This window comes from Mycetomoellerius zeteki, unplaced genomic scaffold, assembly GCF_001594055.1.
Source record: "Mycetomoellerius zeteki isolate Tzet28-1 unplaced genomic scaffold, Tzet1.0 scaffold169, whole genome shotgun sequence".
Lineage (NCBI taxonomy): Eukaryota > Metazoa > Arthropoda > Insecta > Hymenoptera > Formicidae > Mycetomoellerius > Mycetomoellerius zeteki.
In genome coordinates, this window is record NW_017256643.1 from 177,068 (window position 1) to 202,510 (window position 25,443).

General features: G+C 33.0%; 2 protein-coding genes across 3 annotated transcripts in view; one reads left to right on the forward strand and one right to left on the reverse strand.

Annotated features, from left to right (window-relative positions):
* Positions 1 to 197: 197 nt before the first annotated feature.
* Positions 198 to 22,020, reverse strand: Cubn (Cubilin). Its single transcript, XM_018445939.1, has 53 exons — positions 21,921 to 22,020; positions 21,487 to 21,616; positions 21,225 to 21,410; positions 20,857 to 20,907; positions 20,627 to 20,767; positions 20,464 to 20,567; positions 19,988 to 20,138; positions 19,610 to 19,852; positions 18,951 to 19,266; positions 18,165 to 18,487; positions 17,498 to 17,845; positions 17,212 to 17,365; positions 16,869 to 17,059; positions 16,279 to 16,795; positions 15,895 to 16,120; positions 15,362 to 15,679; positions 15,132 to 15,292; positions 14,718 to 15,053; positions 13,867 to 14,360; positions 13,366 to 13,758; positions 12,982 to 13,255; positions 12,599 to 12,874; positions 12,010 to 12,521; positions 11,727 to 11,928; positions 11,066 to 11,437; positions 10,787 to 10,983; positions 10,519 to 10,670; positions 10,251 to 10,439; positions 9,960 to 10,141; positions 9,579 to 9,797; positions 9,340 to 9,486; positions 9,108 to 9,183; positions 8,725 to 8,836; positions 8,474 to 8,636; positions 8,062 to 8,298; positions 7,857 to 7,930; positions 7,480 to 7,709; positions 7,101 to 7,313; positions 6,879 to 7,014; positions 6,369 to 6,702; positions 5,038 to 5,232; positions 4,706 to 4,862; positions 4,455 to 4,632; positions 4,041 to 4,277; positions 3,600 to 3,762; positions 3,113 to 3,327; positions 2,866 to 2,940; positions 2,707 to 2,771; positions 2,392 to 2,632; positions 2,084 to 2,246; positions 1,545 to 1,786; positions 340 to 451; positions 198 to 229 (listed from the first exon to the last, which is right to left on the reverse strand). Exons 1-53 carry the CDS (start codon positions 21,986 to 21,988, stop codon positions 198 to 200), a joined length of 11,223 nt encoding a protein of 3,740 aa, XP_018301441.1. The 5' UTR covers positions 21,989 to 22,020.
* A 2,307-nt stretch (positions 22,021 to 24,327) lies between these two features.
* Positions 24,328 to 25,443, forward strand: part of Pgant2 (polypeptide N-acetylgalactosaminyltransferase 2) — a 213,740-nt gene continuing 212,624 nt past the window's right edge. For both annotated transcript variants that reach the window (XM_018445945.1, XM_018445946.1), the window contains exon 1: positions 24,328 to 24,599. In XM_018445945.1, coding sequence (XP_018301447.1) covers positions 24,510 to 24,599 — 90 coding nt within the window. In that variant the 5' untranslated portion in view covers positions 24,328 to 24,509. The remainder of the gene's footprint in view (positions 24,600 to 25,443) is intronic.

Sequence of the window (25,443 nt, forward strand, 5' to 3'; positions counted from 1 at the left end):
TAATAATGTTCACATTTTAATAATGTTATTACGAAAGTTTTGAATAAATATTTATATATTAATGATAACATATCTTATTACGAAGATTTCGAACATAACGCTTTCTATAGCAAGCGAATTTATTTCATATGTCTATCGTAAATGACACATAAATTTTGTATTTAAAAACATTACTTTTTGCAGTCTTGATGTCTCCCTTATAAATTTTCTATTACGTCGATGGGATGCACTGAAAACGTAATTCGTAATTATTACCTTTTACCTCACATCTATGTGATTTGTAGTTTCCATAAAAGAATTTAAATATCTCATCGTGCAAAGGAGATCGTTTATTCTTACCAGTTGATTGTGCCATGAATACAATTACCCATCCCGATCCAATATTATTCACTGTCGAAGTATATTTAACGAGAACTCGATTGGTATTAGCCTCGAGTCTCGCTGGATCATCCTGTATAAAAAATATCTTTAATTATACTTGTATAATTAAAATATGTTTAATTATTATGTAACTAAATGCATTGTAAAAAAATATGTTTAATTATATATTTTATGAAAATGAGATTTTAAGAAACATTTGAAATATAATTTAAGGATGTATCTGATTGTGAGATACAATCGTTGACAAAAGTACCCCAAATTCGAAATATTTGCATAACTGCGCCAAACGTGTAGTAAATTTAGTGATAACTTATATAAATAGTAGATAATACAATATATTTATTTTTAAAAAGTTATTTTTCACTTTTTCAATATTTTATTAACTTTATTTGTCATTTTTCAACTTTCTGTAACAAAACATTATTTACCAGTGCAAAATGGAAAAAGTAATTGGAATATAATTAAAAAAGATAAATATGCATTATTTAAACAATATAAATATATTGTTATGGCAGAATATGGCAGATGAGCCGTATTGAGCCATACATACATATCGCAAAATTGTTATGAATAATAATTTCTCTGAAACCGTGTTGTGAAAATTAATCTAATTTTGCAAAAAGTTCCAGTAATTTAGGATCTATACGTATAAAAAAAAATTAAATTTTTGATACTATTTCTTCAATACTTTTATTACTAATTACATTCGACAAAGTTGCGTTTCCCGTAAGAAAACGTCTCTTATAACTCTTATAGAACTTTAATACTGGCCAATTAATCACTTATTTTCAGTATTAAAAATACTATTAATAATATTTTTAATTTAATTAATAACTTAAAATAAGTTATTAATTGACCAGCACCAGTATTAAATTTTTATAATCATCATAATTAAAATAATAATTACTCTCTAACGGTTTAGTGAACCTACACTTGAAATTTTTTTTAGTATTATATATTACAGATAACAAAGGAAGAGTTTCCCGAAATTTCATCAATTTGGTACTATTTTTGAAATAACTCAGATACATCCTTAAAGAAAAATTAAAAACGTAGTTACTATACAGAACAAATTCTCACAAAAATTCTCTAATCAGTTCTTTCAATTGTAGAATCTATCGATAGCGATATTTAAGAATGTATTATTTTACGAAATCACTTACTCCGCCGCAATACGTGCTATGTAAAAGTTCTCCACTGGGGACGACATCATAAACTTTGAGATTATTGTTGCTGCAGCTCTTCTTCGTGCCGATGTCGAAGACAAGGAATTGAAGAATGATATTAAAGCCTTGCGGTACGCTCACGTCCCAAGTGCACACGGTATTGTTGCGATACGTACGGGGATACAATGGCGAGGTGAATCTGCCACCGTAATTGAATATACGACCGCCGCAACCTTGACCTGCGCAATTTTGATTTTGAGATATTTTATATGAAAACGACACTGGGGCCGATCTGCGTGTACATTTCGTTAATAATATAACTCGCACGGTGTCTGAAGCAATGCCGCGAGATCGCAATCGGATTTCCGTGCGGTTCCCGCGAAAATAAACCGCAACATTTCACATAGCGCGTATCTCGAGGCGCCACAGTGTCGTAAATCATCTCCCGCGCGTTATAATTTCTCCGCATCTGGTAGCGTACATTAATCGGATGCAATGAGAGAGGACTTGTGCACGCTGCCGCGAACGCGTCCTACCTGCATCCGTGGTCGTGTAAATGATGTCATAACTTTGATAAGAGCTGGCGCTCTCGGTCCAGGAGTGTAAAGTGAGTTTGTTGCCAGTGCTGAAAATCGGGCTTGGCATCGCCGTGCTGCACAGCGTCGTTATAAGCGGTCCACTTGAGTCACCCTCGTGTACCTGTGAGACATATAAATTTATTTAGAAACTCGAACTTATAACGCGTATCAAAACGCGTTTTACGTCACTCGGGTTTTCAAAATAAATCGAATAATTTCTGTGTCCTCTCAAACGCGATTTCCTTAGCAAGCGCAAAGGAACGTACTTGCAGCGCGTTGCGCGTGCACTGGTCTGGGTCGTAAATGCTGAAATGATTGAAGTACAAAGAAATGGTACGATTTGCTGGAACGGTGACTGTGATCCAGCAGCTTGTAAATCCATTATGAAGGATTCGTCCCTGCTCGTTCGTGTAATTTCGATCGCAATTCGCTGTACTATATTCCAGCTTAAAGCCTTTGTGGTCGTTGGACATTGATCTAAATGTTATTTTGACTTTGTCGCTGTAACTGTAAGAGAGAACGTTTACAATTTAAAATTCTATTCTTAAAAATCATCGTAATCAACTAATAGAGTTAAGTACCTGTAATAATCGTGTGGTAATTCGCTGCCACAATATCTGTATGAGGCGAAAGGTAACCGGCTTCCCTAAAAGATAAAATAAAATAAAATATTTTATGTATGTAATATAATTGTGAATTACTAGCAAAATGAAACACAGTTCCTAATGTAGAAAACTTACCATTTCGACGGTAATTGGGTGGCTTCTTTCGCCACTATAAATAAAGTTTGTCCCGAATCCTTCATTTATATATTTCTGTTTGTTATAAAAAAAAAGATAATAATTTAATTTTTTTATTATTAGAAAAATTTATTTTTGACTATTAAGAGTAATTATATTTTTAAAACGTTATTATTTTTATCAGCCATTAGAATAATTATATTTTAATATAATATTAATAATAAATAGTATTTATACCAGTATTTACCTTTTTTTCAGTAATTTCTAAATACTCATCTTCACATTTGTCAGAATCCGCCAAATCAAAATCTATAAATCGGATTCGCATACTATCACTGTATTTATCGGAAAATTGCAAGGTCCAACGACATAGTGTTCCAGCTAAATGCGTATTTGGATAATCCGGCGAAGTAAGTACATGAATTGTTTCGTTTACTAATCGAGTACTTAAGCTGCACAATGCTGCAAGAAAATCACATAAGAAAAGTCATCAAAGAAAGTACATTGATAAAGTAAAATTTAAATAAAAAAAAATTCAAGAAAGTTTTATCTTTGTAACATTTATGTTTTAAATTTGTTAAAAGTATTTAACAAAAATTTTAATAAAAAAGAGACATAAATTTGTAGATATACAAATATAATTTATCGTAAAAAAAGATGCATTCGGATACATTTCGTTTTATACAATATGGTGATGTTAGGACAATTGATGAAGTGAGTATAAAATTCCTTACAATCAATACTATTCAATGTAGCTGTTGCACCAGCACCTTCAGTAACCCCGTCAGTATAAAATCTAATCCACAATTTGTTTAAAGTAGATATCATGGGAGATGGCACTGAATTACCGCAAAATTGACCAATAAGATCGGCATAAAGTCCACCACCATCTCGAACCTGAGAACAATAAAACGCATGTTATTCTTATAATATATATGTATGTTAATATAATCATCTCTGATAATTTTATTTAACTAATATTTTATATTTTCTGCATCTTCTTTTTTCTTGCAATATTATATATATATATATATATATATATTAAAATCAGATACTTGTATTGTACCTTACATATATGATGTTACAGGGAAAAAGTAAACAAACATTAAAGTACAATGCAATCTTATTATCAGTATTTCTAAAAGTACGTATCAGACGTAGACACAAATATTTACCTCGAGATAATCACCGCTGCATTTATCACGTTGAGTAATATTATTAATTGAGTTCTTGATATCTATGCTATTAATTGTAAACGATATACTTTTGGCTGGAGATGTCACTACAGTCCAATGGCATTCTTCGAATGGTTGATAAGTTGCCTCCTGTTGAGTTCTGAACGATTTAGATTGAATCGAAGTTAAATTGATTAACCCTCCGCAACCGCTAGCTGGACTTGTCGTGAATAGCACCTAAAGTAACTCATTATTATTATTATAGTTATAATTATATCTATAATTTTTAAATTAATTGAAAATATGTCAATAAAGTGGATTGCAAAAGAAACAGCAGATAATTATACGAAAAGGTTGCAGTTATTATTAAATCAAATAATTTCGGAATGACATTTAATATAACAGACTTTGTACCTTGGCTGTAAAACCTCCGAAATGCCTCGAACTGTCGGCATTAAAGTTAACGACCATGGAATTAGACTCGGATTTAAATGTTGGTAAATTACCAGTCAAGTTACCGCAAACCAGAGCAGTTCGTTTGTACGGATTAACAAAATCACCTTCGTAAACAGCAACGTTATCGAAATAACAACTACAAATTGATGATAAAAGTTTAATAACATTTTTAATAGAAACTCGCTGACATGGATTTGTGAAAAGCTTACTTTGTGCTGAACTCCAGAATGAACTTCTCGAAGCGCACAAGTACACTCTTGCCTTGCGGCGCTTTAATGACCCAAGTGCAATTCATACGTCCAAAGTATTCTTCTCCATGCATCAAAGGCTTAAGCTCGGTGGGCTTTGTGATAATACCACCACATCCTGTTAGTTACAACGGATTCATTATATTTCTTCATTTTTTTCTCTAATTATCTTATAATTTTTCTCGATATATCAAATCTGTATTTTTGATCATATTTTCTAACAATTACATTATTGTTTATATTTTAATTTTCATAATTGTCATTGATATACAAGAAACTTCAGAGATACTTACTATTGAGGAAATATTTAAACTGAAAACCGCTCCGCTGCACATATTTATCCGTCACGAAGATAATCCCTATTCGTGACATGGATCTTAAAAGTGGTGGTTTGCTGTTACCGCAATAAGTTCCTACTTCCTCTATCATATGCATATACGTACTTTCCGATATAGTAGTGACATTGTCAAAACGACAATCTCCACGAGCTATTAAAAATAATTCTTCTTAATTTTGTAACTTTCATCAAATTCTTTATTTTAAAGCTCTAGAGGTAGTAAAATTCATTTACGTCACGAACATATATTGTCATAGTTTCATGAAAAAATCTGGCATTACATTATGCTTGAAGAATGTACACTAAATCTCCGGGGTTTTAATATTGCCTTAAAAATCAGGTAACGTAGATATGATAAGTTCTTTTTGTTTGGTGCCGTATACATTCAACAAGTTTGTATTTGGATAAAGAGTTCCATTCTCTGGCCACTGATTCCCCTGATATTCCCCCTTTGAATTTCTTTCTCTAGAGGTATATCAAAGACATAGTTTTCTCCACCAAAGTGCCAAACATGAATATGCTTTATGCAATCGAATTGTGGTCGCTATTGTCACAATGACTAACGACATGCTGCAGTGCACCTGCAGTGGAACTATTCTATAACTCGTTATGCAATCGTTAGGCTAGGTCCACAACCTTGTTTTAAGAGGCCGTAAGCCGTAAGCTTTAAGTTGTAAGTGACGATATATCGGTCACAGAACTTGTGCTTTTAGGCCGTAAGAATTGAGTTTTGCTTAAGTCTTAAACGTTTAAAGCCTAAAGACTAAAGCACAAATCAGTTTAAAGACAGAAATTATTGTCACTTAATCTCTTTCGACTTATGACTTAAGGCTTCTTAAAACAAGATTGTGAACTTAGCCTTATGTGGTTATAACGACAGCCGCGCAGATATTTTATATGGTAAAAAAGCTGCGCAACTGTCATTATGAACTGCATAACGAGTTACAGAATACAGGCCCCGGCGTGAAGTGAAATACCGAATACATGATATTCTTGCCACTAAAGGGGCTCATGAGAGTTTGATAACATGTGGGAGTTTGACAATTTTTTGTAAACAAACTTTTCTAGTTGTTTATGACATTAAAAAAATTAAAAGTATATATATATACATGTTCATTTTTATTTCTCATTATTTAGAAGTAACGGAGGTTTATCGTGTACGTCCTGTATATAATATACAGAGGATATTAAAACTTTTAAAAGTTCCATGGAGATATAATAGTCATAAAAAGGATGCTATAGTATTTCACAGGATCTGGAGAGATAGTGATGACTATTAAAACTTACCGCGTTCGAGCTGGAAATCAGTAAACTCGACGACAATGTCATCATTTGGCGCAACAATGGTGTAATTACAGAAAATGCTAGATGGATAGAAGTTTGGATACGACGGTGATTGAATGATATTAACTTTCTCGGTTGCTTCAAAAACACCGCCGCAATTCTCATTCCAGATGGCATGAAAACCGTCCGATTGTACTGCCTCGTTCGAATGGAAAATCACCTTCATGCGATTTGATGTCGAATTAAAGGGCGCAGGTGTATTCCTGCCGCAAACTTTTCCAAGACTCTTCCATTCACCATTGTTATAGCTTCCTTCTTCTCCGATCCAATCAAATACCTGTAGAGTTATTATTATTATTACTTCTTTAATTATAACGTTCTCTATATTCACATTTTTCATGTCATTACGAGAATATTATTGTAGCGAATGAAATAAATTGCAAAGCGATCAAGAGAATTAAAGTAATATTAATAAATATTTGTTTATCATACGTATAATAATAATAATCAGACCTGGACATAATCTTTCTCGCAATTAGGACTAGTTTCCAGGCTGAACCGATCGACGAAAGTTAAACCTATGTGATAGCCATTTTCACCTATTATCTCCCACGTACATTCACCGTTGTTTGGATATTGTTTGGGGAATCTGAAATTGCAGAAGTATTATTAAATCATCTTTTTTTTTAAACTGTGTTATCATAGCTTTTGTTGTCTTAAGAAAACGGTAATTACTCCGGAGATGCGATTTCGCGACTGCGACCACGTAAAGCTCCACCGCAGCCTGTACTGGCGACCTTTACATCAAACTCGAAGCTGCCTGTACCCTCAGATGCAAAATATTCTATCCATAGCTGATTCGATATACTGTTAATGTTATATTTTTGAAGTTCACTTGTTGTATGAAGGCAATACTTTGCGATCTGCGGTGCCGTCGCTCCGCCATTCCTGATTATGAGCGATAAATGTACATTAAATAAAAAATTATTTGATATATAATATAAAATATCTTCAACACAAATGAATGAAGAAGACCAGTCAAAGCGGGTCTTGGTGCTTAATAATATTTTTGTGTAAATTTCACAACTTCCAGTTCGAGCAAAAAGTATCTTACTTGATAATAAGGTAATTTCTGTTACAGTTACTTTCAAGCTCAAGTTTTTTGAAAGAGAGTTTGATTGTTTCTCCTTCAGGATAATCTACGTGCCAAACGCAATTTATCGGATAGGACATATTCATTGGTGATCTAATGGTGTATTCTGATTCTCTCAAAACACCGCCACAAGGTTGCCATTGATATTGTAAATTGAAATCCATACGTTTTCCATAAGTACCATTCATTATCTAAAAGTTGAAATAATAAAATTATTTTTTTACATTTAATACTAAATGCAAATAACTTTAATTTATGTAGAAATTCTTGAAACTATTTATTTATATGTATCTATATATTATATAAGTGATAAGGTAAATATTAAGAACACACATTACCGTCAATTCATTAATTAATTTTGGACTTCTCAAATATCTGGGTTCTGTTATATTTCCACAAATCGTTCCAATACCTACGCAATTTTAATGTTAATATCTTATTTACCCACGATTTATAATAAATATTAATTGACTTTTATGTATTGTTTCTAATAATTGTTCAATGAGCGAGAATATCGAGTTATATTAGTGTTTTTTATTTTACCATGAACTTCAATATATTGAGGATAATTGCAGATTCTTCTAATAATTTGAAAATGCTCAGGTCCGCCCAAAATACCGGTAACTTTTATTGTCAATGTCAAGCGACTATCCGCAACAGAATTGATCATATATTCGGGTGGTTCCAATTTCCAGTTGCAAACATATGAAGATTGATTAAAAGGTGGACTTGTAGGACCTGTTATATTGCCTGCAATTGCTCTCAGACTTCCACCACAAGCTACGGTAAAAATTAGTTAAAATTATTTTTCATTACACACGTTTTGTATATGCCTAAGTAAACAAAAGTTGATATACTAAGTTAAATATACAATAGTTTGAAAATTTCTTTTGCATTGTCACACAAAGTACATTATGAATATATGGAAATGACGATAGTAGCTTTTGAAACTTACGAGCCGGAGCCTCAGCCCTATATCGAAGCTTAAAACCTCGATGTCCGGCGGAGGACCAATAACTGATAATCATGGTATTACTGGAACTTCTTATCTCCTCTGTATTAGTTCTCCCTTGTCCTAAGATTCTAATCCTCGATTTAAAGCGAAAATCGTTATAAAACTGCAGAAAAGGAGAATTTCACTATGAGAATTATATTATTCCTTTGCCGGAATAAATATTATTTATATCTTATTGACGTAGCATTTACCGTGAGTGCATATCCCACGTGTGACGGTCCAGGATCGTTAACAACATCTATATCCATAATATTCACCACAATTTGATAACCCATCGGTAATGTAATTCGCCAATCGCAATACCTACGGTATCATTAATTCATATAATCTTTATCTAAATATCATCAATATATTTAGATAAAGATTATATAAATATCGCTCCAATTTTAAATATACAAAAAATGTATGTATTATTATTATGCTCACTTAAATAATTAATTTATTTATAATTTTTATATCAAATAAAATAGCTTAAATACATTAATGATACGTTATTTTTTATAATACATATAAATATTCAATAAATAAAATATTTTGTTAATTGTTTAAAAATTTTGTTTAAAAGAAAATTTACCTTGGTCTTGTGCGTGGATTAGGATATCCAGGAGATTTAATTATTCCATTTAATGCGGTTATTGAACCACCGCATGCTATACAAATAGATAATATATGATTAAAATATTTTTAGTATATATATATATATATATATATATAATTCAAAACTGTATAAATAACGTGTAAATTAAAATTTATGATACGCAATAAGACATATTTAAATATACAGTTTAATATGTAGTTTTACTAACTTTCTTGGCTAGCAGTGAAGTTTAAATTGAAGCCTTTATAACTAACAAACGTTAAGTTATTGCTCTGGAAGTACACATACACTTCGTTTGACGATGTTTCTATTACGTCCGGTTTATAAAGACCGCAATAAGAACCAATTATTGAAACTGTGGAAAAATGTTTTCATTCAGTCACGTGTCGTAATAATGGAAAAGCCTATATCCAAATCTAATCAATCGTTGCCAGTCATTATACTTACTGGTATTATTTTCCACAAGCTTTTCCCCAATTTTAACGTTATCAGTCAACAGGCATGAACGTAAGCCAGGAAGCTGTATATCGCGGAATTCTAATTTCAAGTTATGATCCGTCGGCGCTACTATCAACCACGTGCAGTTTATGTTTGTAGGATACGAATGAGGATAATTCGGAGATTTAATGCTGCCTTTGGTAGTACGCAAAATTCCACCACAAACCTCTGTACAAATGTGTATACGTTATAAAATGTTTGTATTCTTAATATACAATTATTATTATTATATAATATAAATATCTATTTTTTTATTTAACAAAAGTCAATTGTTTATAATCAGTTTTAATATTAAAATAAACTTATATAAAATACATTCATTTTACTTACCTCCTAAAGTAATTACAGCTTTGAAACCATTCTTAGGTTCTGGTACATCTGTATAGAAGTGGACATATATCATGTTGCCATTAGTACTCATACTACTGGGTGCTACGTCTTTACAAAATGTTCCCATGAGTTGCGAACCATCGGTTCCACCGTCCCTTACTTCAACGTATTCTCTATCGCAACTAAATAGAAATTGTTATGGTAGAAACGATATTTTATAGTAAACTAAAATATATTTTTAATATTTTTTCTAGTAATTTGTTTTATTTTTCTGCAATGATCATATCTTACTTCTCGGAATGACTCAAATCAAATCTATCCAAGAAATGGATAGTGAGCCTTTCACCAGCTGGAGCAGTAGCTTTCCAAATACATTCGCTATAAGTTGGAGGGATGTTTGGATAATTGGGCGATGTTATCTCCCATTTCTTCTGTCTGTTTGTCAAGATAAACTCGCCGCCACAGCTCATGCTTACTTCTCTAAAATATAGAAAATAAATTAATGTTTCATCAAGTTAAAGAAATGTCAATTTAAAAAATTGTATTATGCAAAAATCACCTGTAAGTGAGCTTAAAGCCAAAATTAAGACCAACACCTGCAGCCTTAATATAAAAACGATTTCCGGTAGTTTCTAGTTCCGCTGGTGATACTTCACCACAATACTTTCCAGCGCCTAACAAAGGCGACAACATTCCTTCTCCATTTTTTAACTAAAATTGTATACATATAAATTATCTTTTTTAATTTCAAATTTTCTCTCTTTTTCTTTTTTAGTTACTTCTTTTGTTTATATTGACTCTAAAGTCTAATAATATAATGTGCTAACCAGCAAATAATTATCACCGCATGTATGATCAGACATTTCTTGTATTGACATTTCGTCAATCTGAACTTTGATAGTTCTGCCGGGTTTCACTGTCACAGTCCACTCACAGGTAAAGTGCCACGTGCGAATCGCCCTTACGAAAGAAGAATTGTCATATTCAATTACCCCGTTGGGTCCACTTAACTGACCTCCACAATCTACAAACATCAATGAGAACGTTTACGCATATTTGTAATCAAAATTATGATTTTATTAATAGACTAATAGAATATTTGCAACCTCGATATACATATCCGTTGAAACCAGTTTTATTGACGAACTCATCCGTGTCGAATTTTACAGTCATTAGATTGCTCCCGCTGATCAAAGACGCACTGGAGTTAGCCAAGCACAATTTACTTTCCAAATGAGCACCAGTTGTCGTTGTCAATGCATTTCCTGAATAAACGGAAACCGAATCCGCCTCGCAATTGCTAGTTTCTTCCAAATCCATAGTCATTATTCTCAATACCAAATGTGTTCCAGGTGGCGATGTGAAGACCCAATTGCAATGCAAATTGGCAGCATAGCCAGTCGGCCAACCAGGAGAACTAAAGGAATATGTACTATTGCGGTCACCCATTAGAGCTATTTCCTTGTTGCATTCTGACACTGCAGACAAATAAAATAAATTGTAATTAAACATGTGTATACATATGTATATATACATATATTTAACATTGGCGTAATTTACTTATGTGTTATTTACTATATTCGATATATATTGTCACACATTTATATATTTATATTATAAAAATGATTTAATTCGAAACGGATATGTAATAGCGTTCAAATTAGCTTTTGTTAATTAATATTGAGTTAATCATGAAAAATTGCATTATTTAAATATACTTATCTTTTATAACAACAAAATATTAAGAATACAGAAATTGAATCTTACGTCTAATCTCCTCGATAGTCGTCTGTTCGGAACTATTTCTCAATATTTGAAGCCATGTGAGATCAAACCAATGTCCCTGTCTGACAAAATCCGACGTCATCGTGATATAAATCACATTGCTGGATGAATCTATTGGTTCTGGCAAAGTATAGCCGCATATTTCAGATAGAACTGGTGCTTCATTATCATATCCATCATATATCTAATTAAATATTGTATTATATTTATCCCTAAATTGTGGTTGTTATTTACATTTTGTAACATCCTTGATAAAGATACTTACATTAATATGCGAGAAACAATATTGGCCAATGTTTTCTATGTGTAAATCTGTGAATACGAGACGTACAAGCCAATCCATTTCAACAGTGATACGCCATGAGAACGCAGCAGGTTGTCTATACGGTAATGGATACAACGGCGAGGTAATGCGTCCTGTAGGTCCTTCCAATTCGTTCCCTCCGATAATATTATATTCAGCCTTGAAACCCTTAGCAGTGCCTGAATCATCGCTCTTAAACTTAATCCATAGTTTGCTGGAAGACGTAATTTCCGCGGCATCTTTGCCGCAAGAAACGCTAATGAGCTTTCCTATTCCACTGTCTTCCCGTACCTCGACATAGTCCAAATCGCAATTTTCGCTCGACTCGACATCGAACTCGGAGAACATGAGAGTAATCCTATTACCGGGGGACGTATTCAGAATCCAAACGCATTCTGCGTTCAAGGGATAACTATTTGGATAACTGGGCGATGTAATTATTCCTTGTTGGGATGTGTAGTTTCCTCCGCATGCTGAAAGATACAGACAGGAATTAAAGACATTTTTTTTTAATAAACGTGCACCTTTTATGTATTTTAATCCAGTGTACCTGTATTCAGGACGGAGTACATAGCGACAAAGTGACCTATGAAATCGTAGAAAACGGTTAAATACAGTGTGAGTGAATTTCCGGTACTCGTAATCGGCGGTGGTGAGACGTTGTTGCACCATTTTCCTAGAGATGGTCCATCTATGCTCTCACCCTCAAATACCTGGAGGGAGAGCCAAAAACAAGGATTTGATTCGTGATATCCTGTGTCCCATCGGCTCGTAACATCAGTTGGATCAATCTCCATATGCGTAAAAGTAATAGTTACATGATCGCCTGCAATAAAGCATAGAACATAAAAAGCAGAACTGTTAAAAAAAAAAAAAAAAAAACAAATGTAAACATCTATGGGCGAAATGTGAATTAAGACAAAGTTAAATTACCTGGATTTTCAGCTATCAATGTCCATGTACAATTAGTGTTCTCATCATGTATATCGCTATTGCCCGTAGCGGGTGTGAGAAAACCATGATCCTTCACAATTATACGAGCACCGCAGGCTCTATTATATTGAGCTTTGAAACCTTTGGCTGAAATTATGCTATCGCTCTGCATGACTACTAACATTTGGTTACTACTCGAAACGTAGACCGGTGGTAGCTGATTGCCGCAATGAGTTCCCAATAATCGGTCATCTTTCGTTGAGCCATCAAAAATCTACGAAAATACGAGGTAGATTAACATTTGTTAACATTTGTTAGAATTAATTAAAAAATTACTTGAAATTATATTCTTATAAGCGATTTAATTTAAAAATTATAGCATACCTTAACGAAATCGTCACTGCAATTTCTACTATTCTCAACATCAAAGTCCAGAAACGTGAGATTCACTAGATGGTTGCTGTCGACTTCTAACAGCCATTCGCAATTCACAATATGCGGATAATTCTGCGGATAATTAGCTGAATGAATGATGCCAGAGATTGTTGTGAATTTACCACCACATCCAATGGGAACTGTCCTATAACTAGCATTAAATCCTCGGCTAGCGTATGATGAGTCCGAATGAAACTTGACGAACATTTTATTTCCATGACTAGTGTATATTACTGGCTTCTCCGAATAACAAAGCTCAGTCAGTTTTGGCGCATCTGCGTCTTCACCCTCATAGATTTGAACTTTATCAAAGAAACAGCCTTTGCGCTTCTCAGTATTAATCTGAAAAACAAAAGATTTCATTTTTACATTGTAACATCTTTACATTAGCACTTCTTTTGTATTAATTTTTGTATAATCTTTGCAAATACTTTTTTAGATTATACCTACTTCGTAAAATGTGAGCTCGACACTGTGCATGTAATCTACTTCGATTAGCCATTCGCAGTCAACATTCATAGGATAAGCTGAGGGATATCCAGGTGACGTGAAACTATCATAGGGTTTAATCAAATGCCCGCCGCAACCATGCACCTTCCATTCAAGCCGGAAACCATTGTAAGCAATAAAGGAGTCCGTAACAAACGTTACGAACACTTGATGTTGAGTTGAATTAATTTTCATTGGAAGATCGATAGTCCCACAGAATTGACCCAGTACGTTGTTGGGAGTGTCATCGTCGCCTTCCATGATTTGGAGATAGTCATATATGCAATGCGACGATTCTATTCTTCCCTCGAGATCAAAATGCGAGAAAGTCAAATTAATCGTGTTACCAATTGGAGCATCAATGATCCAACTGCAGTTTATCGAGTGTTCATATTTATTAGGGAAATTCGGTGACTCTATCACACCGTAGTAGCCGCGTAATTTGTTTTGGCATTCTGTATCATAAATATAACAATTCAACAGTAAAATAATTCTACAATAAGTAAATACAATAAAATTAAAAAATAAACATTAATTTTCAAATTCTTGCAAAATATGACCAAAAAATTACAAATTTAAAAGAAAGAATAGTAATAATAAATAATAATAACATGCAATAAGAGTAATATGTTAATAATGTATAAAAAAGAGATTTATAAATATTTAAAAGTAAAAAAAATTAAAATCTCTCTACTAAGCTAAAACATATAACACATTCTTAAAAATAATTTTAATTTATAACTTTTAAAGATAACACTAGTAAATATTAAAGTTAATTGACATTTTGAATTAATAATACATATAATACGTACGCGTTTCGTATTTCAGATGGAAACCACGACCGGCATTGCTATAGTCGCTACGGAACCGAATGGTCATTTGATTGGATTTGGATTGAATAAGCTTTGGATACGTGACGCCGCAATAACGTCTTCTATTTGTGAGATGACTGATGCCTTCATATATTTCGATAAAGTCATATCGGCATTTCTCATGCTGTTCAAGATCGAGATCCACTATTACAATCTGCACTAAACTACCTGCTGCCACAGCGATCTTCCAATAGCAATCCGCGTTCGCTGTATAAGGTTCAGGATAATTTGGAGATATAATATCCCCAGTTATTGCGTTCATTAAGCTACCACATCCTAAAGACAAATACATATGTAAATATAAGAATTGAAAAAATAGAGAGAACATGATTAGAATTTTCTGTATGTTTGTACCTTGCGTGGTGCTATCCCATTGTATTTCAAAACCTTGCATTGATCTCGAGAAATCCGAAACAAATCTAATATACATCTGATTCGCTTGACTCGGTATTTCATTAGGTATGTCTGTGCCACAGAATCTGCCGATTAAAGGCGCTGAGTCATATCCACCATTCCTAAAATATGAGAAACATAAAAAAATGACGATTTGAAAAAGTAACATGATTAAATTTAGGATCATTTACCTAATTTCTAAATAATCAAATGAACAAGCTGAATGTCTTTCTAATTCAAAATGATCGACCGTGAGAATGATTCTGTGTCGGTTTTGCGCTTCAATAATCCAAACGCAATCCTTTTTATTCGGATAATAATTGGGATAATTTGGCGATCTAATAATGCCGTTTGACTTTGAATAATGACCACCGCAGACCTTCGACATATCCATGAAAATATATGTAGCAACAAATCCTTCGCTCGTAATACTTAAATCAGTGTGGAAAAGTATGGTAAGTGTACGATCCTGCGTCGTTAATTCGGGTGGCTTAGTGCTACCACAATATCTAAAATGTATAATTGTAATATATTAAAAAAGCTGAAGTAAAGGAGTTAAATTATGTGTGTGGAGATAATTCCAGTACGTATTATAACAAATATAAAATTATAATAGGTATTAAATAGTATAATTAATAGCTTTTTAGTAATTCAAATAATTGCAGTACTATAATATCATCTTTATAATCGTTAAAAATAAAAGAGATTAATAACGTAATCATACGTGGCTATTATGTTTTCGTCATGCGAGGTATAGTTTTCATAAATGTTGACATAATCGTTGGCGCAATCACTATGGTATTCTAAATTGAACGACATCCAGTTGAGTTGTACTACATATCCTGGCGGTGCTTGAATAGTCCAGATACACTCCTCGTTATCGAAGTAACTTCCGTTTTCATGGGGAGGCTGAATCATACCATTTGGCTCCTTCATCAATCCGCCACATCCTTAATAAGAACAATGACATCAATGCTTATTTTATTATTCATAAAGCTCTATTTTTGCGCAAAAGTTTAATTGTTCTGTGCGTAAAATGAATCAATCACGTTCAAAGTACATCAAACCTTATATTTATAATTTGCTGCAACAAAGAGATCTTACTTACTACGATTGATTGTTGTGTAATTCAGTTTGAAACCTCGACCATTGATATTGCTATCGGTGGTAAACTTTATGTACATGAAATTGTGCGTGGAATAGTAAGGAGTATTGGGCATATTTTCCTCATCGCCGCATAATGTGGCGAGTTGCGTTGCATTTTCATTATCACCGTCGAAAATCTCGACGTAATCGTAATAACAGTTCTGATCTCTGCCTTCGATGTCCATATCTTCTATAGTTAATACAATTCCTTTGTCAGTCGGTTGTATGATTTCGTAAATACACGTTCTTGAGTGATGATAAGGATTCGGATAGAAGGGCGATTTGATAATTCCGGTATCTGCATTGAATTCGCCGCCGCATAAAGTTTCGTACGATAATGTAAAACCTTCCCCTTCGTAAGACCAATCGGATTTGAATACTACAACTAAACTATTTGAATTTGACTTAATCGCTGGCGGCAAGTCCGAACCACAGTATCTACCGAGTAACTGAGAAAGCGTGTTAGGTCCATCGTAAACCTGAAAAGGTACAAAGATTAAAATTTCCTTTTCTTCTGTGAAACATCAGAATAATAAAAGCTGAAAAGATCACCTCGACGAAATCAAACTGACAACTGGAGGAAGTTTCGAGATCAAATCTCAGCCATGATGCTCGGATTCGTTCGCCTGCTGGCAATTGTATCTGCCATTCACATTCCATATTTGGTTCATACGACGATGAGTGTCCTGGTGAACTGATTAGTCCAGTGGCACTGGTGTAAATTCCACCACAACCGGGAATACCTAAATATTGCAAATTATTTGAAACATATATTAAATATAACATTTTATATAAAATTATAAAATTTTTAAACCAGTTGTTTTAAATAAATAATGTGATTAGTTGATACACTTATAAACCGTATAAACAAGATGTCTCATTATCAGTAATATACCTTCAATTATCGAATAATGAATTTGGAAGCCAGCATCTTGATTAGAACCGTCAGAATGGAAATGAACAGTCGCTTCAGAACTCGGTGTAATCAGAGGCGATGGACGAGTGTGATTGCAAAAAAGTCCTAAACGTTCTTCTTCTGCACCGGTAATCTATATAATACCAGATATAGAATTAAAATTGATAATGAATACTAAAACATTAATAATTATTTTATGATTTAAAAAATTTAATAATAACATAAAATATTTATATAGATCATAATTAATTCATGAAGTAGTTACTTTCACATAGTCGTTACAATTTTGCTCGAGCATCAGCTGACCAAAATGAAATTGAATCCTTTTTGAGGCAGCGACCATGATCGACCAGTAACAATCTCTGTTTGGAGGATATCTTCCAGGTGAACCTGGAGAGGTAATTGTGCCGTAATTATTTTCTAAAACACCTCCGCAAATAGGCTCGATGCTTTTCCAACGGAAAGTAAATCCGTCGTGAGATATACTGTTGTCCGAATGGAACCACAAGTAGAGAGTATTATGGGACGAGATAATTGTTCCATTTTCATTAGGCAATGTGTGACCGCAAAATCTATTGATCATTTGACTACCAGCATTTCTGCCATCATGAATCTAAAAGTGTATACGTTTGTTACAGAGAGAATGATTTTCTTATTTCTATTATTCCTCATATATTTTAATTCCTTATATTTTAAAATTTAAGAAAATAGAAATTTAAACAGCATTAGAGACAGCATTAGAAAATATATTACAACTCCTTAATATGGATTTAAAAAATGCATACATTTTAAAACAAGAGACTATAAAAATCCAAGTATTATACCATAAACGTAGAAAAGTTTTACAAGAATTTACAAAATTTATAGTTCTCACAAACTTTTAATGAAAGATATGATTTTTTAATCGCCTTTTTTAAATATGCAAATCGCACCTGTAGAAAGTCAAATTTGCAGTCTGTGGACTGCTCAAGATTAAAAGACGTAAAGGTGACGTTTAGAACCTTCGAAGGTTCAGTTATTAACACCCAGGCGCAACTCAGTCCATGCTGGTAAGTGCTACCGCCCATGGGAAACTGAAGTGTTCCCATGGGATTCCGTAATACACCGCCGCACGCTTGTCGTGGCGTTTCACACCTGCTTCCTGTGAAGCTAGTTGTACATTGACATGTTGCTTGTCCATTTAAAACAGTGCAAATTCCGCTATTTCGACAAGGATTTGGCGTGCATGGATCGATCGGTAAACTACATGTAGGACCTAAAAATTAATAAAAAATATATATCACGCAGTGATATAAATATATGTCGCATGCACTGAAAGAGAAGTTTAATATTTGTAGGAGTTCCATAGTTATTACTATTATAATGTTAATAATAATAATTACATTTATATTTGTACAACGAAAAATAATTGGCACGGAAAATAATTATAAATTATAATTATGGCAGTTGCAGCGTTTTTTTCTTTCAGTATGTATAACTCTCACTGTTTTCCTATTAAGAATAAATTAAAAATTCCGGAATGAATACTTTTGTATAAATTTAAACTATAGTTTTAATTTAAAATTCATATTACGATTATTGTGCATTCAAGCACGAATTTATTGTATACCTTATTATTCGTCACGTGTGAGAAATAGAGCGTTACGATTTATTTACACAGCTTGGCTCACGAATCTATTTCCCCCTGTCTCTCTCATTTTCATTCCTAATACACATACCTGAGTATCCCGAGTTGCATCTGCAAGTGAAGCCATTTGCACCGTTTGGCACGCATGTACCATGAACGCAGGGGTTGCTGGAACACGCTGTATTAAGTGATACATCAGCTAATTGGCAGCCGTTTGGTCCCATTCCATTACCGACGTAATCCGGTGGGCAACGGCACAGCACGTAAGAACTTGTAAGCGATGGATTCTCGGTACAGGTAGCTAATGGATGGCATCCACCATTGTTGATGGCACAACCACCGACAAAAATGCAACTCACGCCGTCACCACGGTATCCTGGAGGACAAGTCCCACATGTTCTAGAACCCTGTAATTAAAATCGTTGCAATGAAATAAGACACAGCGAATTGTAACGCGTTGCTCTATTCACTATATTTTATCTTCATATATTTATCTTTAATTAAAAATGTATTTTTACGATGTAAAAATAATAAGATATTATTAAGACTATAACATCTTTTTTATATAATCGTAAAGCGTGTATTAGATTGAGATTGAGATTGAAATTAATCAATCTAAAGAAAGAAAATCAGTATCAAGTTTAATAAGCTTTGCTTTAATTGGTCAAATTCAATCTCAATCTTAATCTCAATCTTTAGTCTGATAAGGGCATAACTTTACTTCATATTATGTAATATGTAATATATTACCATTGTGTTTATGCATTGCACATAAGGCGAGGTACTGCAGCCGCCATTGTTAATAAGACACTCGTCAATGTCGGTGCAATAATAACCATTACCGCTATAGCCATGCGGGCATGCACCGCAAGTGAATGAACCGCGAGTATTACGACATGGTACCGGTGGATTTACGGAGCAAGGTGGATGAGCTGCTGCACATTCGTCTACATCCTTGGTGCAAGCTGGGCTTGTACCATCGCTTTCCCATCCCTAAGGAGTGATACGATAAAGAAATGAATTCAGCACTTTTGCTATAAATAAGTTACAAAAGCAGGTTGTGCGTAAGTCTTATTTGCTGAATAATTTACGACTAGACTTTAAGAAAAAAAAAAAAGTAGAACGTACTTGATCACAAATGCATATATATCCAAGTGAAGAACTGCTTTTGGCAACGCATACACCGTGCTCGCCGCAAAGCGCTTCGGAATTTTCTGTATTACATATCGATGTTTTCTGCGTGCAATGAAGGCCAAACCATCCCGGCAAGCAGTCGCATCTAATATCCGAACCAATATTATATACAGACATATTCCGCACATCCGAGAAATCACACCATAAAGGCCACTTGCGAAGTTCATTAGGATTATTTTAAAAAATCGAAATTTATACCTAATGGAACTTTAGACTGGAATTTAAAATTACTGAAACTATTTTTGAAAAATATTTTATAACTTTGTAAATTAAATTAAAAAAAGCATCTTTTGAAATTAAAAAAAAACCTAAAATTTTTGATCGGTTGTAAATTCGTAAAATGTCAGTAATAAAACGAAAGTACGTGTTGCTACTTGCTGTAATAGAAACGTAATGAAAATATTGCATACCGATAAGATCCAGGAAAATTACGACAAGTTGCTCCGTTTTGACATCCGAGATCCGTACCAAGAAATCTCGCGCACTCGTTAACGTCCGTCATACAATTTGGGCCCTGAAATAATAGTAGTTATTCTCACAAAATATTCTCGTCAAAGTACTACGCTTACATACCTCCCAGTTTGATGGACAATGACATTGATAGGCATCATAGAGATCTTCACAAGTACCACCATTTTGACATGGATTACTTTGACATTCGTTCTCTCGGAGTAATGTTTGCATAGCTCTCAGTGAGTCTTCTAATGCTTTAAGCTTAAAAAATTTTACTCATTTTTAATTTTATTGTACAGATCGTTATTCGTATATATCATTCACTATAAATAGATTCACGTATTACGTACTCGGACGTTGATACGACGAATGCTGCTGCTTCTGGCCAATGAATTAAAATTCTAAAAAGATATTATTTAAAGAACAACTTAATACATTTAATTCCATATTTAATTCATTTTGATACAACACGATTAATGTAACTTTTTATTTCTATTTAAAACGATAAATTATAAACTAATAAGAAGTAAATAATAACGTTATAAAAATTATTGAAGCGCTATTTATAGATATATTAGTATTATACGATCTCTCTTATTTTATTCTAAACATAAATAACTCTTACGTTTTTTTTTATTGGCATATTGATGTAATTTGGTACTGGGATATAGAAAAATACGTCATCGCAAGCTGTTCATTCAATATTGCACATTCTTACCGGTATACGTGATCTGTTTCCTGTACGAATCGTATTGTTCATGTCGATACTTCTCTCGAGCAAAGCGACTCTTCTCTGTAAACCTGTAGAGCTCGTCACTATAGTCGTTAGTTGGTGAAGTGAATTTTCCATCTCAGCCAAATAACCCATCCGCCACCTGTCGATGACTCGCGTCGCATTTTGCGCCTGAAAAGTATCAAAATCCGTTTAACTAATTGTGTCTCAATTGCTGGACATTCATATACAAATATTTATTCATTACCGCTGAGGCTACGTGAAGCAGATTGATCTCATTGACATTCATGTAACCGTCTCCTATTATCTTCAGCGTTATGTTTCTATCCTTCGCGCTGGAGATTATGAGATGCCCATCTCGAGACTCCAAAACAGGTCTAAATTTTGCGCAAATTATTTATATATGAGAGTCTGATTGAGGAAAAAAGTTTATAGAATATTAAAGAAGTTTAATATCAAGCTTAACATCAATCTTATATCCGAGTATTATATCATAAGTATTTTTTATCATGCATTCTGTTGATCCTTATATTTTCAAGGAATACGTTTATCGATTGTGTTGTATAAAATATTAAATGTATGACTTTTTTCAATTGAATATTCGATATTTAATACTGTATAAATGCAAATTTAATATTAGACGCGGATAATATATGTATTATATTTTTATTAGAAATATACCTCTCATCCATCCATGCGTCGCATAAACTGAGGTATAATAACAGGAACCACATCGATGCTAAAGCCATATCAACAGCAGCTTAAAACTCAGTAAACCAAATATTATTATGTTATATTTTGTTGGATTCTCACGGAACTTTTACTGAAAAGACAGGTCATAATAGACTGATCCGTGAGATCGGCATCGCGGGTGTCTGCAACTCCGAATGGGCGTATTTGAGAGGTTTATCGAAATCCACCCAATATCGGTTTACAACTGCTATAAATTATATATACCAAGCAAGAGATATATAATATAAGAAGTAAATCATGTCTCTTAATAAACAATTATGATATATAAAATTATTTATATATCATTTATCATGTACAATATTTGTCTAACAATAAATTTATTAGAATTTATTTAGTTTCTTTTATTCAACTTTTAGCATTCATATTAATTACTCGAATTATTCACATAATCATATAAATAGTTTCAAGAATCATACATATGTATTAATATATATAATTATGTAATAATGTATTCCTACATTAAAATTTCTATTTAGTTTTATATTACAACTGTAATAGAAACCCAACGTTCTAATATAATGTCATTAACTTTTTAACAATATGCATGTTTCCATAATTATAGTACTGTATAATAATATAATATAATAATATACCATCTAAAATAACGATAAAATAATTCCTTATTTCTCGATATTTATAATTAATTCATTTTTCAATAGACTCAATCATATCTAATAGACAGATTATTAATGATGCGCTATTATCTTATTATATTAAAATTCGAATTTCATTAAAATTTTTTTTTTATTCTTTTTTTCTGCTATATCAAAAATTATTCTAATAAATATACTTTATTAAAAATAATAAAAAGTACATAAATTCAAAAATTAATCTGGTGTACGTATATATCTAGTATACACATACTTGAGTAAAATTCTACATTTTTTTAATATCATTTTTAGACCACGTATGTGAGAGACACAACCGATAAATTAGAGCCCTATATGGTCGAAGCTAGATCTTAAAATGGTTAAATAATTCAATCCTGAATCACTAAATATGATATATATGTACTTGACATACATATTGTATGTCATACAATTGTAGTCTAACAAAATGTGCACCGAAATATTTCCGGACTAAACACAATTAAACCACTGTAATAATTTCGATGGTCAATCAGGCATCATATTTCAAAGATGTTAATATGCTGAAAAAACTGTAATTAAACTTATATATTGCGAAAAATATTACCTCGACCGGGAGTCTTTCCACGAAGTAAATGTTTTGATAAATTGATAGTATTGGTCGATATAATTTAGATAAAAATAGGTATAAAAATCTGCATTTAAAAATTTTTTTTCTGCTTTGAACACAAAATACACCAGAGCCAAATACATTAGTATGTGCATTTTAATCGTGTGGAAAAAGTTTTAATTCTATATTGTCCATTTAATTTGTGATATTGACATATTAATCTAGCTTTGGTTTGATTATGTTTTAGGACAAATAATCGACGAGCAGTTAAAATATTATTAAGCACCAAGATCTGCCTTGACCAAATATTGTTCCTTTTTTCTTTTTCTGACTCTTTCTCTTTTTCTGTGCTTATTTGGGTTATTCACATATCAATCAACTTTCATTAGAAAAAGATTAAAGTTGGTACTTGTTAACAAATTTTTTTTATTTAAAAGCCTAATTGTTTTTACATAAAAAAATATTAATATTTTGTTCCAGTGTGAATGAGACTGAAAATCAATTCACTTTTTTTTTCAATTTATTCGATTTTCATTCACATATCAGTAAATTTTTACTAAAAAAAAGATCAAAGTTGGTATCTTGTTAAGAAATTATTCTTTTATTTAGGATCGTAATTGTTTTTATATTAAAAAGAATATTAAAATTCGATTTGAGTAGAATAAGATTAAAATAAACAATGTAATAACGCTCAATTTGCAAAGCAATCAAAATTTTTAATAACGACCAAAAACGAGCAAATCAAGGTGTTTAAGAGATAATTTAATTAATTAATAAATAAATAATAATATAATTCCATAAACGTTTCGACTCACAGAGTCTTCTTCAGTAAGGTATGAATACAATTAAAAATAATATTAAAATCTGTACTCTAAACACGTCGATGTGGGATAAAATTCTATATCGTCCGTCCTCTTCAGATTAAGATATAAATTAAATTTGATTTTTTCTTCCAATTTATACGATTATTGGTTTCTCCGAAATTTGGCGCCTTTTAGTGTGTGGGCGTAATGGCGAGTTCGGTATGCCGCCAACAGATGGCGACGGTCGAGCCACCTGCCGTCGAGGGTAATAGTCGCCGTATTCGGCCAGCTTCGGGTCGTTTCAACGTCTCGGCAGTATGGCTTCGGCTGCCGGGACGTGTGGATTAGTGGGGTTCCGTGATATTTGCACCGCGCTCCCGGTCGCGGGTGTGCGTGCTCTGTTTCGTGAGAGAGAGAAGGACGAGGTTCGCGGTTTGCGGCTAGAAGACGCATCATCAGGCATCGGCCGGGCGGACCGGAAACGTGTGACGCGAGATAAGTACGAACTAGAGCAGTCATGCGGCGGAATGTCAAGATCGCGTTGCTCCTGTCATGCGCGTGGATGTTCGCCTTTGTTTACTATTACCACACATCCAGGGACACCAAGGTAAGGTATCATTCACTATCAGCTGATCGTTATAACGTGAAATTTCGGATCAGCGCGAGCGTGATTATCGAATTATTGGAATCGTCGACGTAACGTTCGTAACGAACGAATTCCACTTTCCGCACGCTACTTCAGAGCGCTAGCTGTTACTTGCGTTTTGCGTGTTAAAGTTTCTGCTGTTTTTGTATTATCGATGTTATTTAACGTGCGCACAACAGAGAAGAGCAGTTATTTTTAAAATAATTGTTGTTTCGCAATTCAAACGTGGAAGTTTGGTCGCATAATGTGATAATACATTAAATTGGCTTCCCAAAAATATCACGAGTCACGTGACGAAAGATAAGTTTGAATTTTTAAACGGCGCGTAGATTATCTATCGTTCAATCGTTTTTCATTTCAAATTTTCCTTCAAATTTTCAAATACATGCATATTTTATGGATAAATTGTGACATATTTCATTTAGTGTATCTAATTTGTGAAAAGACGAGAAAAAAGAGAAAAATGCTTATTTGCGAAATAAAAAAATTATTTGCATGTTACGACATTAAAAAGTGTACGTATATTTTCATTAAATTTTTCATTGCGGTTTGCGTGTAATTTTTAAAAGGATTTTATATTTACGCCTCTGGGATTTTCGTCTTCAGACTTTTAACATGTGCAGTTTAAACGTATCATGCGACGAGCGAGCACGGTTGCGTAAACTTTGTTGCAGTTTTTATCGTACTTTCAAGAATAAAAATGATTTCTGTAACATTTATTTAGATGTATTCTGCTTTTAATTCGAAACAACATACGGAAAAAGAAATTAATTATATATTATATTGCGATATCTTTCTCGGGGGG